The following is a 17,514-nucleotide window of genomic DNA, read 5'->3' as shown; positions in this document are numbered from 1 at the left end:
TATTTATCAATCTGTAATAAAAGACGTGAGGAAATTCTGTCTTTTTTAAAGACAAACATTTTTGAGGCAAAATACCCAAAAAGAAGTTTGTAAAAAAATGAATCCACCTCAACAATATAGAACTTATCTACAATAATTTAGATTGTTTAAAACTTTCAACTTTTGTTTATGTGAGTTTTGAACTTTGTTTCTAACGCTATTCGTGAATGATAAGTTTTTTGTTATTAGTAGTTGTTAGTTATAACAGTTAAAGGAAACTGGTTCTTCCATTGCTACAGTTATATTCAGGAAAATGGAGGAAAGAGAAGTTATTCTGTAAAATAATGAATGATCGTTATGGATTAGACTTGTGTTCTTAGAAAAGCGCAATTCTTGCAATTCTGTATCCAACCCAGACCAACACGATATGGAAACGAAACCATCTGGTTCTTCATTAAGCGATTAAATGAAAGCATTTTTAAGACATACAATTTCAAAGCAAAAGGGTTTAAGAGGAGTCAATCAGCATGAATTTTCTTCACATGGTTCATTTATAGCCCTTAAAAAAATGTAAGTTATTTAAAATTCCTATAAAGTAGAACGAAACCCCAGAAAAAGCTTATGATCCCGTGTTATACTCGTACATGCAAAGAACACACACCATACGTTTATAAACTACTATTTAAATAATTTTTTAAGTTGAATTATTTTAGTTTTTTGATCAGTAACAACAAAAAATTCGAAATTGGAATTCCCAACAAAACCAACTCGTCCTAAAAAGATTGCTAAGAGTGTAAGGGCACAAACTAGAGAAAAAATATTTACGGAATTAAGAAAAACGCGTTAGTCAAAAATCACAGGAAAAAAAACTTTTCAAAAATACCATGATAACATTTTTTTTATATGGGAGTCTTTATTTCAATGTTGTTCCATTTAATATTACCTTAATTTCAATCCTTATATACTTGTACATTATTGTACAGTATGAAACAGTGGATCGTTTGTGCATCTTGTAAAATACAAGCTTCTATCATTGGTCTCGTTCGTTGCACTATATGGATTTTAGAACCGAAATTAACAGAAAAAAACTGAACCGAATTGGAAAATATTTTATAAACCGGAACCGTGCTGAAATCTAAATTTAAAATGTTGCTTTGGACCGAAACCGGAACGGAACAGTTATTTCTATTCGGTCCGGGTCTTTGCGCAAAACGATAAACAGATAGCCTAAACACGACGAATATTATTTCTCTATCATTCCTGCAGTTTATTGCGATTCTTGTGCTTGTTGTGTTTGTTCACAAATGCACCCCTTCGTTCAAAGGCTTCAGCTAAAGTTTAGCTAAAGAAGCTTTGCAACTCGTTAGTTCCACGAGATAAACCTAGCTTAGTGAAAAATGCATATAATATTTGCTTTTCTTCCCGATTTCACCCATTTTGCTTTTCTGCAGACTACTTTTTTTCGTGAATGAGCCTAGTGAAGTTTGGAAACAACGAAATTTCGGTTCATTATTTAGCGAACCCAATTCCAAAAGATTTGTAGAGATCAAAAAAATTTTCTTTTCCGTATTTATTGTCAAAGAAGCATTTGAAATCTTTTTAAGTATAAACACTACATTCTAGTTTATTTTTCTATCTTCCCAACCGATTTTCCTAATCGACTGAAAAAGAAGAACAAGTATTTTTAATTTTGTTCGCATATATTGTCAACCAAAAATTACAGACACCAAAGAGACTCAAGTTGTTTTCAAATATATCAAAAATCTGATGATCTATTAAAAAATGACAATAATTTTTTAAAACCAGCTTGGATATGTAAGAATATTTTTGTAAAATAAGTTCACATCTGAACAGTATAAGTATATACAACCCAAACGAAATTTCTAATCCAAGTAATTTTCGAGCCTTCGAAGATTGAAGCCCTATAGAACCATTAATAAATCCTTTGGGTATTTTGACGCTTTAAAAAAATCTTACTGAAAAGCTCCCTACTAATGGTTTGACTAAGTAATTCCCCGATATTTGTAAATGCAGGTAGACCAAAGAGTAATAAGAGGTTGCAAGCAGGCAAGACGACTAAAATTAAACAAATATTAGGGATGGGGTTAAGTCCCTAATTCAAACGGTCCATCGCAACGATGTCCGCAAATATTATTTTTAGTGTTAAGGTTAATGAGAAGAATCCCGAAGTTCCCGTAGATGCAGAATTCGAAGCAGAATCGAAGAATATTTAACATCTTTTGAAAAAAACTGCGAGTGCGATCTCTTATTACTCTTACGCATGAAATCTCTATTTTGTAATTCCAAGATCAAATTGTGTGGCATAAGTAGTAGCTCGCATTTACACTAAAATTGATAATGAACACAAACATGATGACATGAATCATAAACATAAAATGTTCCCATCCTAAAGAACTGAGGATCTTTAATCATTTCTCGTTTGTTTGGATTCTATAAACACATTTTTTCATTCAGCTTACCACTACTATCTGCCGGCGCGGTCATCGCTTGCAATATTTTGAATGATCTACTCGGGATGTTGCTTCCCATGTATTTTTTTGGCTCAGGTACTACTTGCTCACTAGGATGAACATATTGCTGTTGTCCATTACCTAACAGATATAAAACAATAACACTACAAGTAAAAAACGCATTTTCTCAAATCTTGATCTACCATAAGCACACAGTGAGTGTTTCAAAACAATGATAATTGGATGCCAGAAAGACATTTTAAATTATTTGGCTTTAAAGCTACCAGATTTGTCTAAAGTGCAGAACTAGAAGGAATTGGAAATTCAATGCATTTAAAAAAAATTACATTGTAGGCACTTAGTTCTTCCCGTTCTGCAACTTACTCTCAGGGCAATACCCAGTAACTTTAATATGAACGTATTAATTTAAAAAATTGAGAGATTTAATTGTATTTAAAATAATAATACGAAGGTCAAGACCTTTGGTTTAGGCTTAAATTATAAGAAATATTTACCTTCAGCTTGGACAGGAACATTCCTATTAACATTGTTCGGTTGTTGAGGACCTAAAAGAACAAATCAATCAATAACAAGCAATTCCGAAGCAGAATCACCTAAAAAATATAAATGTGATTTAATGGAATGGAATTGCAGCCTTAAGCCGCACGAATAAGTTAAGGACCACCACCTTAAATAGCTGTGAATATACCAGTCTGATCCAAAAACTTAAACAGCTCAGATGGAATGGTGCCGCCTCTAAATCTAGGATTTTCCTCGTCGCAAAATTGAAATATTTCTAAAATAAAATTCAATTTTTATTTTTTACAATAATCGTGTTTGCCAAGTAGCTTGTGGCAATAAATCTAAATAAGTTAGAAAACGCGCAAAAGTCTAACCAGGTAAATTTAAATATATTCGATTTTTTATGATGAGAAAATTTTTCTGGCTTAAAAAAGTGCAAATATTGTTATTATTGCAAAAATTGGAAGCAAAATGTGAATGATTACGTACCTTGTCTAAAATTCCTATTATCGTTAACTTTCATTCTTCTGACTTGTTCGGGCATTTCCTGGGTGTATCGCGCAGAATGCTGGGTTAAAGGAGTATCGTCTTCTTCGTCGTCCGTTTTAGTCATCTTTTGAATTACTTTAAAAGAACTGGATTGCGGTGGCTGACTTCCAGAGCTAAGTTGACGGCTCAGATTCCTCAAATAACACATTTTCCAATTGTAAAAAAGAGCACGCATGTGCTCACCAAAGTCAAGTGCTTACCTTTCAGCACCCGGTGTAGAAGGAGTTGTTCTGCCCTCAACTTGAATGGGAATAATCCTGGCACCCGAAGCATCCACGTTTGCCTGTTGTTGCAACACTTGTCTAGGTGGTTGATATTGTTGCGGTTGCTGTTGTTGATATGGCTGTGGGGATTGTTGAGGCCTTGGTTGGCCTGGAACAAGACGAATGGTATCTTGAAACCTATTGATGCTGAAATTTTGTTGAAAGTTGGAACAAAGCACCTACCTTTGTATGGTGGCTCAATTAGGGGACCAGGATGTTGCAAGACAAGGGGCTGAGTAATGTAAACAGCATTTGGATTTCTCTGTCCAGATTCCTGATCCGGTTGACCGGGAATCGTGCGAATTTCAATGTGAACAGGGAATGAGTTGGGCTGTTGAGCTGGCGGTGATCTGGGAGATTGCTGTTGATGCGCTTGAGGTGTTCTGTTGTGTGAACATTTGTTTAATATATTTAGCTGCACTGTTTTTAATTTGGTTTTTTTGGTATATACCTGGGAGCAAATTGCTGACCAGGAGATTGCTGCATGAAAGGTTGTTGAGGAGGCGCTTGTTGCGGAACTGGACTCGCTTGTGGTTGCCACCTGTTTTGCCTGTTTGGTGCGGATGGCGGAGACTGAGCAGTCGGTTGTATTTGCTAAATTGGCCCAAATAAATAACCTCCTAAATTACTGTTTTTTTTTAATTACACAGACATTTGCGAATTAATTTAAGCTCAATTTACTCTGGGTTCGGTTAAAGCAAAACGCACTCTTATACAGGGCGAGTCAGTTAATACTAGCAAATCTTTGCCAGCCGATGGTGCACTGTATTTTAACTTAACTTTGCTGGGAAACGCCCTTTTCGAGATAAGTAGAGCGGGTGCACATTTTGGGGATATTTTTGCCCTCACAGCTTCTAGAGCTTTCGTGATAATTTCCGTTTATTTTTATCTCAAATTACCGATGATGATGCATGAGTTTTTAAATACTGCAGACAATGCGAAGACGTACATGGTGATATTTCTTCGAAGGTCATGCTTATTCAATTCAGAAAAGTTTGTGGAGCGCCACTGGCCATTTGTTCTCATACATTTTATTTCCACTTTCAATTCGGAAAGTTTCTGCTCATTTCCATGGTAGCTGTCTCGTATAATTTGAAAAAGTAAAAGAAATTTTCATACAAAAGTGCAGAGTATCTGTAAAATGACTGTACAAAGTCCTACCACAGATTTCTGGAGTGAAAAGATGATGATTTTCTTAATTTGTCTATTGAAAAAGTGGACATTTTTCGGAATACAGCGTGTCAAATTTAAGATAAAAAAATCGAAAAAAATGTTTTTGCAGTTGAACTTCCATCTGAACGAATTCTCGTATTGAGGGGTTTCTGGAGGTGGGAACTTAGAATCCGATAACGCTGTCAGAGCATATTTTTTTATGTTTTTACACGTATTTTGTGAAACAACAGTTTCTTGATAGAAGTCTCTAGAGGAATTTCTTTTTGTGATATTTGAAGTTTAAAGTTCACCGCATCTGTTCTGTAATAAAGTAATTATTCGTACAGCTGAATAGTTCGTTAACTATTTCAAAATGCAATTTTAACAAAAAAATAGGGCACTTAATAAAGAGCTGTAATTATTTTTCTGCTGCATCAAAAGTGAACAATGGACAAGTTTATATCGTGTTAGAGTTGTGCCCGAAGGGCTCGGCACAACATCGACATCCAACCCAGTCCAATGTACTTGTTCTGCCCTTTGGGTACGGCACTGATTGGACGAAAAAAGTAAACAATGGGCAAGAGGTTTTTCTTTGTGCCGCGGAAGAAAAAAACACTCTCAATTAGTTGAATGTTGAATTTTCACATTCAAATCAGTGTCGTGCCAAAAGGGCTCGACACGACATCGATATCCAATCCAGTCCAATGTATTTTTTGTGTCGAGTCCTTTGGGCACGACACTGATTGGCCGAAAAAAGTGAACAATGTACGAGTTTAGAGATTTTTTGCGCCGCGTCCATTTAACTACTTGAATGTTGAATTTTCACATTGAAATCAGTGTCGTGTTCAAAGGACTAGGCACAACTTCGACATTCTTTTATATTTCATTGTGTTTGTCGTGCCGATCCCTGTGAGCACGACACTGATTTGAATCCTTTTTAAACTATGATTTATCGGGTTCTCTGACCAGTGTCGTGCGCAAGGGGCTCGGCACAACATCGACCTCTAACCCAGTCCAATGTATTTATTATGTCGAGCCCTATGGGCACGACACTGATCGGATGAAAAAAGTGAACAATGTACGAGTTTAGAGGTATTTATGCGCCGCGGAAGAAAAAACTTTAAACTAGTTGAATATTGAACTTTCACATTGAAATCAGTCTCGTGTTCAAAGGGCTTGGCACAACTTCGACATGCTTTTAGATTTCAATGTGTTTCTTGTCAACCAAGTCCAATGTGGTTGCTGTGCCGAGTCCTTCGGACACGACACTCATTGGGCGGAAAAGTGAACAATGTACGAGTTTTGAGGTTTTTTTTGCGCCGCGTTAGGAAAAGACACTCAAATCTAGTTGAATGTTTTATTTTCGCATTGAAATCAGCGAGCCCTTCGGGCACAACACAGTTTCTACATTTTTTTATATTTCAATGTGTTTGTTGTGCCAAGCCTTCCGTGCACGACACGGATTTTAAGCGCAGAACCTTCGTAACTATTTGGTTTGTCGGGTTTTGCTCCCTTTGCAATGTCGTGCCCGAAAGGCTCGGCACAACATCGACATCCAACCCAGTCCCTTTGTTCACGACACTAATTGGACAAAAAATTGAACATTGTACGAGTTTAGAGTTTATTTGCTACGCGGAGGAACAAAAACTCTGAATTAATGGAATGTTGAATTTTCACATTCAAATCAGTTCATCCCGAAGCTTCAACATTTGTTTATATTCCAAGATGTTTGTTGTGCCGAGACGAGAAAAACCTTCCAAACTGTCTGATTTATCAGGTTTTGTTCTCTTCCCAGTCCCTTTGGGTGCATGGATTATTAATTAAAATTGCATTCTCGCAAATATTTAACGAGGCAACTGTACGAATAATTACTTCACTAGAGGTGCGGTGAACATTAAACTCCAAATATCTCAAGAGGCAATCCCTGTAGAAACTTCTATGCAGAAACGGTTTTTTCGTAACACATGTGTACAACCACAAATCGGGTCATGCATAATTGTTTAAGTTGTGTCGATCTTTTATTCTTAGCTTTGACGCCCAAGCGATCCATCTAAATCAAATTGCTTACCTCAACGTCTTCTTTTTTAGCCCAAGGGGGGATTTCCTGCTGCGGAGCACGTTGCTGCCATGGACGAGGCGCCTCTTTCAAAGTAGCTCCAGGTGATTGAACTGTAGGTTCCCGCTCAGGTGGTGTTGGCACCTTTTGTTGCTAAAACATTTTTATAAGTAACCATTTAAAAATGTCCACTAAACTAAATAAAAATACCATAAAGCTTAATCCAGTTTTGGATGGAACCTGACCGTAACTCACCTGTTGAAGTGGAGGTATGTACAAGGATCCAACACTAGAGCTAACATTTTTCTGAGGCTGCTCCTGTCTGGGCAAAGTCTGCTGTCTTTCAATAATGGGAGGATGAAATCCTGCCGGTTTCGGCGAGTCAGTAGATCTTTGCTGCACCAGAACGGGCTGGTACTGGGCTTGAGGAGGCTGATATTGGGGCTGCGGAGGTTGATATTGAGCCTGAGGAGGCTGATATTGAGCTTGAGGACTTTGAGCTGGTTGATACTGATTTTGTGGAGGAGTTGGAGGTTGATATTGCTGAGGGGGTTGCTGGTATACTTGGGGTTGACGTTGCTGCTGAATGGGTGGGGAAACTGGCCCTGGCCGTTCTGTAAAGAGACTGTCTGAATCAACCTATCCAGGAAATAGTATGTTCTGTTTACACACCTACAACATTGGGCGGGTATCTGGGCGACTGAGCCTCCAAGTTCCTCTGAGGAGGTGCAGGTGGCTGTCTGACCTGTTCCTCAAACATTTGGTCCACTACGGACTTTCTTGGAGCAGGTCCTCCGGTTTTTCTCAACAGTGCCATGGGATTATCAGGAATAATTTTGGTCATGTCGGGCCTCTCTAACACTTGGTTATCACCCGTTGTTACTTTTTGCGTAGGAAGTGGGCAGGTCGGAGGTGGAGGGGGAGGAGGAATACCCTTAGACATGGGTGGAGGTGGAGGTGGACCAGGAAAGACTTGGACCTAAATAAAATTACAGTGATCATTGAAGTCTAACAGGTGTCCTAAGCCATGTACCTGCGTTTGAGGTCGCATTGCAGCCAGAGCAGCAGGAGGAAGAGGGCCGACATTTTGGTGATGAGGCTGTGGAGGCTGCGGCATATCGCCTGCACCCCCCAGATTGGCGTTGCATTCAATGCGACGTTGCATTCGAGGTGAGCGAACCTCAGAGAGATCAATACCACCTGGGGTGTACGTAAAGGGCTTCTTGTCTTTTGTCATCATCGCGTTTTGGACACATTGTGGAGGATCCATATTGGTATTTAATGACTGGAAAGTGCAAAAAATTGAAGAAAATGTGAACGGCGAATCAGTCTGCTGTTTTTCTTGGTTTAATAGCTACTCTACTAAACTGGGATGTAAAGTAATAGTGACGATGCGGATCTTACCTCGGATTTTAACTTAACCGTTGGTAAATATCCGTTGGATGGTAGAATATGCCCGATGTCCGCACCTACGCAAGGAAGCCGCGCCTGTCTAAAATTAGAGAAAAAATGTATCAGGTTACATTTCCATCTTATAAAAACTATAAATGATCTTAAAATAAAAATATCCAGTTTATACATTGTACGCACAAAATTGTACAGGGTGATTCACTAAGAATGGGAAATTCGAAATTTGGAGATACTACAAGTCTGATGGTGGTCATACAGGGTGTTAGATATCGTAATGTTTTTTTCGAATTATTTTGAAAATGAATGGGCTAGGAATTTCAAATTTAAGTAGATGCAACTTTTCCAAATCGTTGGATTGGCCGTGGGAGCGATATTGCTTGGCCACCCAGTAGTCCGGACTGCAAGCCTCTGGATTTTTCAATTTGGTCTCAAATGAAGGATAGAGTTTATAAAGATCCTATTGGTTCGCGTAAAAAATTGTTGCAAGGAAAGTGGTAAACAAAGTTCTGACAACGAAATTAGCTAATCCCAATATGTTTTTCCAAATTCGAAGGTCTCTTAACGAAACGCTGTGTGAAGTGTATTGACACTGATACACTCATCACCACCATTGGGTGGTCACTTTGAACAATTAGTTTGATTAATTATTTTCAATTTTACATTTAATATTTAAAATGAGTATTTTAAAAACCTAGCGTTCGTTGAATGCATTTATCTCAAAAAGGGGACGAAATATCGATATTAAACATACCAACCGAATTTATATTGAGATTTGTAAATTACTGTCCTAGATTTTGAGCTAAATTTGATGTTACACCTTCAGGGTAAAATGTTATTACTTTAAATGTTGGAAATATTGATTATAAAGTTACCATAGAACGTAAGTCACCGATACCATATCATCACATCATTAAATGGCAATGGACAAAACAACCGATAGAAACAAGGAGGAGCATAGGTAGACCTCCAAAAAGATTGCTAGATGATATGAAGAGAACAGCGGGCGCCCATTGGCAGCACCGCTCAAGCCTCATGCAGGGAAGTGATTGGAAGAGGCGTATGTCCTGCAGTGGGCAACAATTGGCTGAAGAAGAAGAAAAAGATCAACTTTTGTATAAGGCATCCTTTACGCTAATGCCACCATTTCACTTGTAAAATCTACAGTTTCCGGATATTCCATTCTTAGCGAATCACCCTCTATACACATTACCATAATCGATGCAAATGCATGATTCAATATTTACAATAATCGCGTTGCATGACTAAATTAGAACCAGCCGCACTACTTGAAATGGGAAAACATATCGAGTGAAATTGAAAACACAAACGTATCATGTAACATTTTATTTTAACTAGTCAAAGCGGCAACAATTCAACTTGAGTCTAAACCAGCTACCATTTCTCCTTATGGTGGAAATGGTGGCTGCTCTCATGATGGCTGTGTTTATGCTCGTGTTTATGGCCATGCTTATGATTATGATGACTGTCATGTTTATGTTCATGCTTGTGATCGCTAGTATGTTTGTGTCCATGATGATGGTCATGCTTATGATCGTTCCAGTGCTTATGTTTGTGATCACTCCAATGGTCGTGTTTATGTTTATGCTCCTGTTTATGTTTGTGTTCTTCTTGGTGCTTGTGCTTGTGTTGATGCCCATGGTGGTGCTCATGTTTATGCTTTTGCTTATGTTGGTGCTCATGGTGGTTATGGTGGTTGTGCTTGTGCTCGCTGTGGTGGTGATGTTGGTGATCCTGTTGATGCTTGTGGTCGTGATTCGCTTCATGCTTGTGTTTATGGCCATGTTGGTGCTTGTGCTCTTCTTTATGCTTATGGACATGGTCCTGTTTATGTTGGTGTTTATGCAAATGCTTGTGCTGATGGTAGTGAACTTCTGCATGTTCCTCCTGCTCTTTGTGGTGATGTTTCGAATATTCATTCGTCGCGAAAGGTTCGACCTCTTTGTGGTAGCTTTTAGTGTCTATCGTTTCCAGCTGCTTTGGGCCTTCGAGGTTAAAACTCGTATGGCTTTCATATTGATTATATCCAGTAGTATCCACAAATGTGTCTCTATCGCGCAAGTCTTCATCGTTGTAAGCATCTGCATCACTTTCTACATCACTAACTTCCAGTCCAATATTGGAGTATTCTCCTGGATCCACAGGGGCGATATCAAGAGATTTTGTGTTGGGATTATTGAGGGCGTCTTCTTGGGATAAGGGTAAAACACCGTAGGGCACGTAATTGCTACTTGCAGCTTTAACTGGAACATCAATGGGTTTTGGGGGCGCTTGTAGAGGTAAAGCCCCAATAAATAGCCCCTTAGTTGGCTCCAATTGAGGCTGAAGTTCAGGGTTTGGTTGTATTGTTGCCGGCGTACTGGACTTGATAGGAGAAGCTAAAAGAAGCGCTATCACTGCGAAAACCTACAAAATTATATTTGCTTTCAGATTTTTTATTTGTTTTTTGAATTTACCCACTTTTGCTCCCATGTTGGTGCGTCACTTAACTGCTTCACAACACGCTGAGACTGTTGAGTGATAATTCACGCGATATTAATTTATAAGTGACTTTCCACCCAGAAGCATATTGAACGGAGGTAATTATGGATCGCATGTTCAAAAGTAGCGAAAAAGCAATACAGGAATGCATGAAAATGCTCAATTATGCTTAAAATACATCGTACTGTTTTTGTCATGGCCAGGCATGAATAAAACGTATTGAAGAAAACTATTTTTTACCGACAAGGAGAAGTGATATGGAAAGCTCAGTGATGCGCCAATATTCTTCATTGATAAAAATCGAATTGAATGAATATTCGTATCCTTAAACTTTCAAATCTTGGCTGCTTGCTTCGTAAGTTTTTCCTCAAGAGAAATTGTTTTTTTTTGCTGCAAATTCCTGGGGTGTAGAAAATAAAATTGAATTGAAATGAAAGTAAATTGAATTAATGTAAAATATGTAGGCACAAATATTAATGATTGAGACTGCAACTATTATGTAATTAAACGCATAACTTGGATTCGATTTGTTTCAGGTGCTATCAACAAATATGGCATTTGATCATAAGTTCCAATAGGGCAAAACAAATGGCAACAAATCTAGACAATTATTTACAAACTCGTGAATACACAAATATAGAAAGCTATTTAAAGTGTTAACTAATTCGCTAATTTTGGCGTAAATATTAAATTCTAGTTAACACAATATCACTACACTTACTGCACCATTGGCATGTGTAGAAAATTAATTAAAGCCCGGTAATGTAGGAAAGTAATCGCGGATTTATGGCCAGTTGTAAATAATAAGATTCAGAAGACAAAGCAATAACCTGATAGACTTCATACACTGCTTGAATTCCCCATTATCTTAGTTATTAATTTCGTTTAGGTAAGTGTTGAAATTTTGTGTTTATTGTTACATGAATAATGATCTTAACACAACAATTGTAAAACAATATTCTTGTAATTTGATATACGCGCCGGGAAAAAGTGCCCATATTTTTGTTGCAGATAAATATTATATATGAGCCGAACACGACAGATATGTAAATCTGTGTATAGGAAAGAAAAAAACACATTTATGTTTTAGCACATGCTCTATCTGCTGGGTGTTGCAGATTTGTTGTGTTTTCTCTCTTCGTAATGCTTGCATTTCAATCTGCCTTGTTCCATTGGTACACTTTTTTGCCGCTGTTGATATGTATATTATCTAGTCAGTTATCTAGGCATCAATAAATCATAAATAACTAAACGAATATAAATAGAAACAACTTTTTGAAAAAATTGGAAAGCTCTTTCCGGGTCAGAAAACTATTAGAACCTATTTTTGCTTATACTTTGTTTGCTGATATCAACTGGAGCGACAACATCACTAAAAATAGTGACAAATATTCTAATAATTTTGTGATCCGAAGAAAACTTTCGAATTTACACATAAATAAGTTTTTAATAAGTTTTGCATTATTACGATTTAATTAATAATGGTTGCTAGACCAGTTTGACTGTTTTGAAGAATCGAAATATTGCGAAAACAACAGCTTAATTTAAACATTTTTTATATACATATGTAATGTAAATTTAAGATAACAATGAAAGTTCAGAGAACCCAATTTCCTAAATTGTAATATTTTGTTAGACAGTGTAGTTTCAGAATAATTGAAAAAACATCTTCCGTGCGTGAATGCACTGTATCGTGCAGCCATCCGAAGACTCTGTAAACTTATTATAAAAGCGAAATGGGCAATTATTGCTATCAGTCATTCTCAGCTTGGTGTTCAATAATTTAGGTTTGCATCATGGGAGGCTGGGTAAGTTTCCTTTCCTCCAAAAAAGTAATAAATTAGTATTTATGTGTATAGTCGTATATATTAATATTTTAACGTAGCAAACGCTACAAAAATAACATAAACAGAATACTTTGTCTTGGAAATGTTTAATCTCTAATACTACAAGACATTTGGAGAGTATGTAATTGTAGAATAAACATTGAAACTATGTTGAGCTCGTGTAGAGTTCTCGGTAAATTTTCACACCTACAACATCAATTATTGCAAGATTTGAATCATTTTTTTCTGAATTTTATTGATTTCTCGCTCAGGCAATATTTGATCTGTTTCAGGACCGCAATGTTCTACTTGTGTCATTTACATTCGTTATATTTGCTCATCAAATAGACGCATATGAACTCAGCCCTTTGTTGAGAAAATCTAAAGATACCTCTAAAGTCGAACTGATTTTTCATCATGCACAATTAAGACCATCGTCTCCACCATCAGGATTAATTAGACAAAATAAGCAAGCACATGAAATAACTAAACGCGCTAACGAAGAAAGTAACCATTCTCGATCAGAAGACGATTCCTACGATGTGGCGTTAGAGGAGCAAGCAGAGCGTACTGTCGAAGAACAATTTACACATGGAAAAACGGATAAAACTGACCGAACAACTCAAACAGGACACGAAGAAGCCCAAAGCAGTCGCAGAAACTTCATCGGTCACGAAAAAGGAAATAATCACGATGATCATCACAAAAACGAAATTCACTATCACCAACACAAACATTTGCACGAACACGATCATGTTCAAGAGCACAAACATCAGCACAAAGACGAACACAAATCTGTACATCATCACGAGCACAAATCGCACGCCGATCACAAGCATCATCACAAACAAGAACATGATCATCACCACCAGGGTAAACATGTTCATGAAGTTCACGCCGAACATAAGCACGAGCACCATCAGAACCACAAACACCATCACAAAGGCGAACATAAACACGACCATCATCACAAAAACGCGCATGAGCATTGGGAAGATCATAGTCACAAACACAAAGAAGAAGCCAAACATTCACATGAGGAAAAATCGGAACACCAACATGATCATCATCATGAGCACAAGCATCGAGCGAAGCACCATCACAAGCACAAAGCTCATCATCAGCATAAGCATAAGCATCAACATGGCAGCAGCCATCATCACACACATAAGAGTCATCACAAAGTTAAGGTTAATTATAAGAAGCATGGTTGGTAGGTTTATTTAAAACCGTTTTGATTGACGATTTTGTTTTGAATATATTCAGCTGTTAAATATAAAAAAATGATTGAACATTCTTATTTACGCCGACTGGGGTTTACGTTGATCATATCCATACGAAAACGACGTTATTTACGATCGAGCAAAGTGGTCTAAGAATTGGACCATATGAATTAAGAGACTGGGCATTGGTCGGCTATGCATACACTTTACACCCACTTGCGTTGGCGACAGTTCGACATACTTAAGAGCTAAAAGGTCCATAAATCGTACATATCTTTTTTCTGGGTTGCATATTGCTTCATTCAGCGAACAAAAGCCGGACGCTAGACGCCGCCTCTCAATCGAAAGAGTTCTTTTCGTACTTAGTGGGCATTTAGGAATTTATGACAAACCTCTTGCTGTGACTGCCACTTCTCAAGTTTCAACAGTGAAATGACTCACTTTTGGTTGGCATTGAACTGAGACCTATCCGTCATAGAGTAAGTAAAATAATTATTTTACTTTCTCTATGCTATCCGTATAGAAAATAGAGCTGGGTCGAAATGGTCAAGAAAACCTATTTTAAATGGCTGCTAAATACTTGCCATAATATTAACCTAATGCTGGGGCGGCCTGATGAATCACACGGAGTTTGAACCAAAAACCAAGTATTTGCTTTAAAATCTAAAAATAATTCAAGTATGTACGTTTTACTGACTATTAGATCTAACACACGATGAGGTTAAGTTTAAATCACTATATTTAAAGCTATTGAGGCCAAGGAGAGCCGAAACGCTTATGTACGTGCGAGGCTTACAAAAAACGTTTTGACAAAAGACGTATAGAAAAATTCTCAAAAATCTTATCCGTAGGCAGGGTGGCCCTTTGCGAAAGATAAGGAATTTAGTCAAACGAAGACTTCTTTCCTTTCCGTAATAGAAAGCCTTAAAATTATTAAAACAATATTTTTTTTAAATCTCTAGTTTTAATTGATTTTTTCGTCAAAGTTATCACATTTTTCGTGCAGAAGTCATGCATTTTATGAACCGACATTAAGAAAAGAAATTTAACGTTGGTACGACAAGAACATGCCACATTTTACATCGGCATGTTTCAAAAATTATTGGGAATATTTTTTTCAAACACGTGAAACAAATCCGAATCTGCGCTTAAAAGTAATGAATAACATGTTGAAATTGCTATCCGAATCCCTCAACGTTATCAAAGAATAATCATGAAAATCGCGGCTGTTTCACGCTTAATGGAGCAAATCGTGAAACTGGGATTTTCATCATTGAAATGACAAGATGCAAACTTTATGAATGAATCTGTTTTACGTGCACCAGATGGGATTTTGTGCAGACCAAACTTGAGTTGCTTGTCTTAAGAGGTGTAAAAGAGTTTGTTATCAATTGAGTGAAGTGCTGTTTCACTACTGAAAGTGAGAGTCAGTAAATATTTGATAAAACGAAAATTATAGCCTTAGCAGAAGAAGTTTGTAAACTTTTGAATTTACTTAGTCGTATTTACTAAGTTGAATATACTGAATAAAGAGGAGACAACTGTTTTGTTCAATATATCGAATTGAAAGATGCATTTATATATTTTATATTGATAAGGGCGCCAAAAAAGTTGATTTAATAAGAATAAACTTGCATGATACTGGAGGAATATTTGGGTTCAAAAATTTCTCTTTTCTGAAACCTGCGTTGTGTACTAAAACTTTAAGGAAGCCTGAAACATAAGATAACATAACTTTTTTTATGATTTTTTATTTTGAAGAAGGGAAGAATATGATTTGCTTATTAAGTTAGTTAAGTGGAGTTGGGCAAATACTTACTTTTGCACATAAAGGGGATACCAAAGCAATCCCTAAGTCTAAGTAAGTTTTTTTGGACAACGTTTCTCAAAAAAGAAAAAAACAGTTTCTTCAAAACTCTCTAGTTTTTATTTTGTTTGCATTTTGAGGGAACAGCAAAAAAGCTATTGTTGTTTATCTACATTCGCTTTATTGCTTTGTGTATTAATTTGCGTCAAAAAACTTTTTTTTAAGAAGTTAACACTTTTTACTATCCATGTGAGCGTTACGTAAAGTTCGTTTTACGCAAAGAAGTAAATTGAAAATCGATGAGCTTCCCGGCGGTATTCAAAATCGCAAGAATAAATGCAGGGCATTACTCCAAAATAGCGAAAACATCCTGTATCTTGAAAAATGAAGCATTTTAAATCCTGCATGGGTTTTCCAATTTTTTAAGTTTTGCTGCTATAAATACACATTCTCTATAAATATACAACTGGAAGTTGGAAGGAACAATATTTATAAAAAAAGAACGACAAAACAGTCGAAAAATGAAGAGTTTGAGTCATTTTCAATATAAGCATTTTTTATTGCTACATTTGTGACGAAAAAATGTTGCTTTCAATCGTAACGTTTAATTGAATTCAGTCGTTTTTAATAGAAAGCAAACGAATGTATTCTTTGCTTAAAAAAACCTGTTGCTTGGCGTTCAGTAAAAAAGTTTGCAACAAAATTATTACTAATGATCAGTGAAAGTCGAAGGTTTACCCTCAAGAGACAAAGTTAAAATTTTATTTCTCTAAAAAGCTTAGAAATTTGTATTTCCAATTTTATCAAAAGCGATTGCAAAATGCTTGATTAACTTAGCGTGGTTAATATAGTATTCATTAAAATGCTAAATAACCGTGCTTATAAATTAAAATATGTATAAAGTAAACAATTCGTTCTACGTTGATTCATATTTGCTAAAATGATTAAGCGAACTTAAGCTGAATATTGGTTGAGCACATACTTGATCATACTATCAAAAAACTACAAAGAAAGCGAAATCGGAAGATAAGCGACCTCGCTATCCATATAGGGATAGGAATTGCCAAACCCTTATATGGATTTACCAATGTCGTCTCTTTTCAATACTGCTTTTTATAAAGTAATTGATGTTATTAGTGCTCAACCACGTTCTTATTGAAAATATAAGGACACACTCATTTTTTGGCACTTCCGAGGGTCCAAATTTAAATATTTTGCCATTGGTTTCATACATTTACCTGTTTAGTTTCAATGAGACTGGTGCAAATGTGTTTAATTTTAAAGTTATATTAATTGAGAAATTATTTATCGTCCATCAACACAGCAAAATGTTCATAAGACAAACAGCAACAACTTTCCAATGAGCGTGAGACAGAGACCAATAAAAACAAAAAAATAAAATAAAATGGATACAAACCAAAATCGTGATTATTACAACTCTGAGCAAACGAGACATTTTATAGAAAATAGAAAACAATAACTTTACAATGCAAATTGTTATGTTAAATAACTAGGAAATTTTGGTAAGCAACCTCAAATTGTACTTTAGAAGTCTGGCTATATTTACAAAAATTGACCTTTTGCAGATTCGTCGGCAAATCTAGCCAAATCTAAGAAATTTYCAGCTGAGCTTTTGTTTTATGTATAAGAAACTGGACGTCAGGGTTACTTTCCTAAACAAAAAACATTTTAGAAAGCATTTACGAACTTGACAATCGCGGTCGTCTCATTGGGAAAACCAGCAGTTACTAATAAAT

At 36.5% G+C, this 17,514-nt stretch overlaps 3 protein-coding genes across 6 annotated transcripts in view; 2 read left to right on the top strand and 1 right to left on the bottom strand.

Moving 5' to 3' along the window:
* Positions 1 to 7,214, top strand: part of LOC109537810 (charged multivesicular body protein 2b-B) — a 27,671-nt gene extending 20,457 nt beyond the window's left edge. Inside the window, exon 6 of the mRNA XM_019904706.2 lies at positions 7,025 to 7,214. The gene's annotated coding sequence lies outside the window, so the exon portion shown is untranslated. The remainder of the gene's footprint in view (positions 1 to 7,024) is intronic.
* LOC109537802 overlaps positions 1 to 17,514 on the bottom strand; it is a 67,581-nt gene that overhangs the window by 11,061 nt on the left and 39,006 nt on the right. For all 4 annotated transcript variants that reach the window (XM_019904692.2, XM_019904691.2, XM_019904693.2 and 1 more), the window contains exons 2-12: positions 8,397 to 8,484; positions 8,026 to 8,277; positions 7,665 to 7,971; positions 7,248 to 7,606; positions 7,005 to 7,145; positions 4,236 to 4,378; positions 3,968 to 4,167; positions 3,722 to 3,893; positions 3,462 to 3,655; positions 2,966 to 3,016; positions 2,460 to 2,591 (exon numbers count right to left, since the gene is read on the bottom strand). In XM_019904692.2, coding sequence (XP_019760251.2) covers positions 2,460 to 2,591; positions 2,966 to 3,016; positions 3,462 to 3,655; positions 3,722 to 3,893; positions 3,968 to 4,167; positions 4,236 to 4,378; positions 7,005 to 7,145; positions 7,248 to 7,606; positions 7,665 to 7,971; positions 8,026 to 8,277; positions 8,397 to 8,484 — 2,039 coding nt within the window. The remainder of the gene's footprint in view (positions 1 to 2,459; positions 2,592 to 2,965; positions 3,017 to 3,461; positions 3,656 to 3,721; positions 3,894 to 3,967; positions 4,168 to 4,235; positions 4,379 to 7,004; positions 7,146 to 7,247; positions 7,607 to 7,664; positions 7,972 to 8,025; positions 8,278 to 8,396; positions 8,485 to 17,514) is intronic.
* On the top strand, positions 10,293 to 15,506 carry LOC125503522 (histidine-rich glycoprotein-like). The gene is made up of 2 exons (XM_048664075.1): positions 10,293 to 12,709; positions 13,021 to 15,506. The coding sequence occupies exons 1-2, from the start codon at positions 12,698 to 12,700 to the stop codon at positions 13,942 to 13,944; spliced, it is 936 nt and encodes a 311-aa protein (XP_048520032.1). The 5' UTR covers positions 10,293 to 12,697; the 3' UTR covers positions 13,945 to 15,506.

The sequence above is a fragment of the Dendroctonus ponderosae genome, unplaced genomic scaffold (assembly GCF_020466585.1).
Source record: "Dendroctonus ponderosae isolate FM_Combo_2020 unplaced genomic scaffold, Dpon_F_20191213v2 Dpon_F_20191213_2, whole genome shotgun sequence".
NCBI lineage: Eukaryota > Metazoa > Arthropoda > Insecta > Coleoptera > Curculionidae > Dendroctonus > Dendroctonus ponderosae.
Note: the sequence above shows the minus strand (reverse complement) of the source record. Positions and strands in the feature narration are given on the sequence as shown.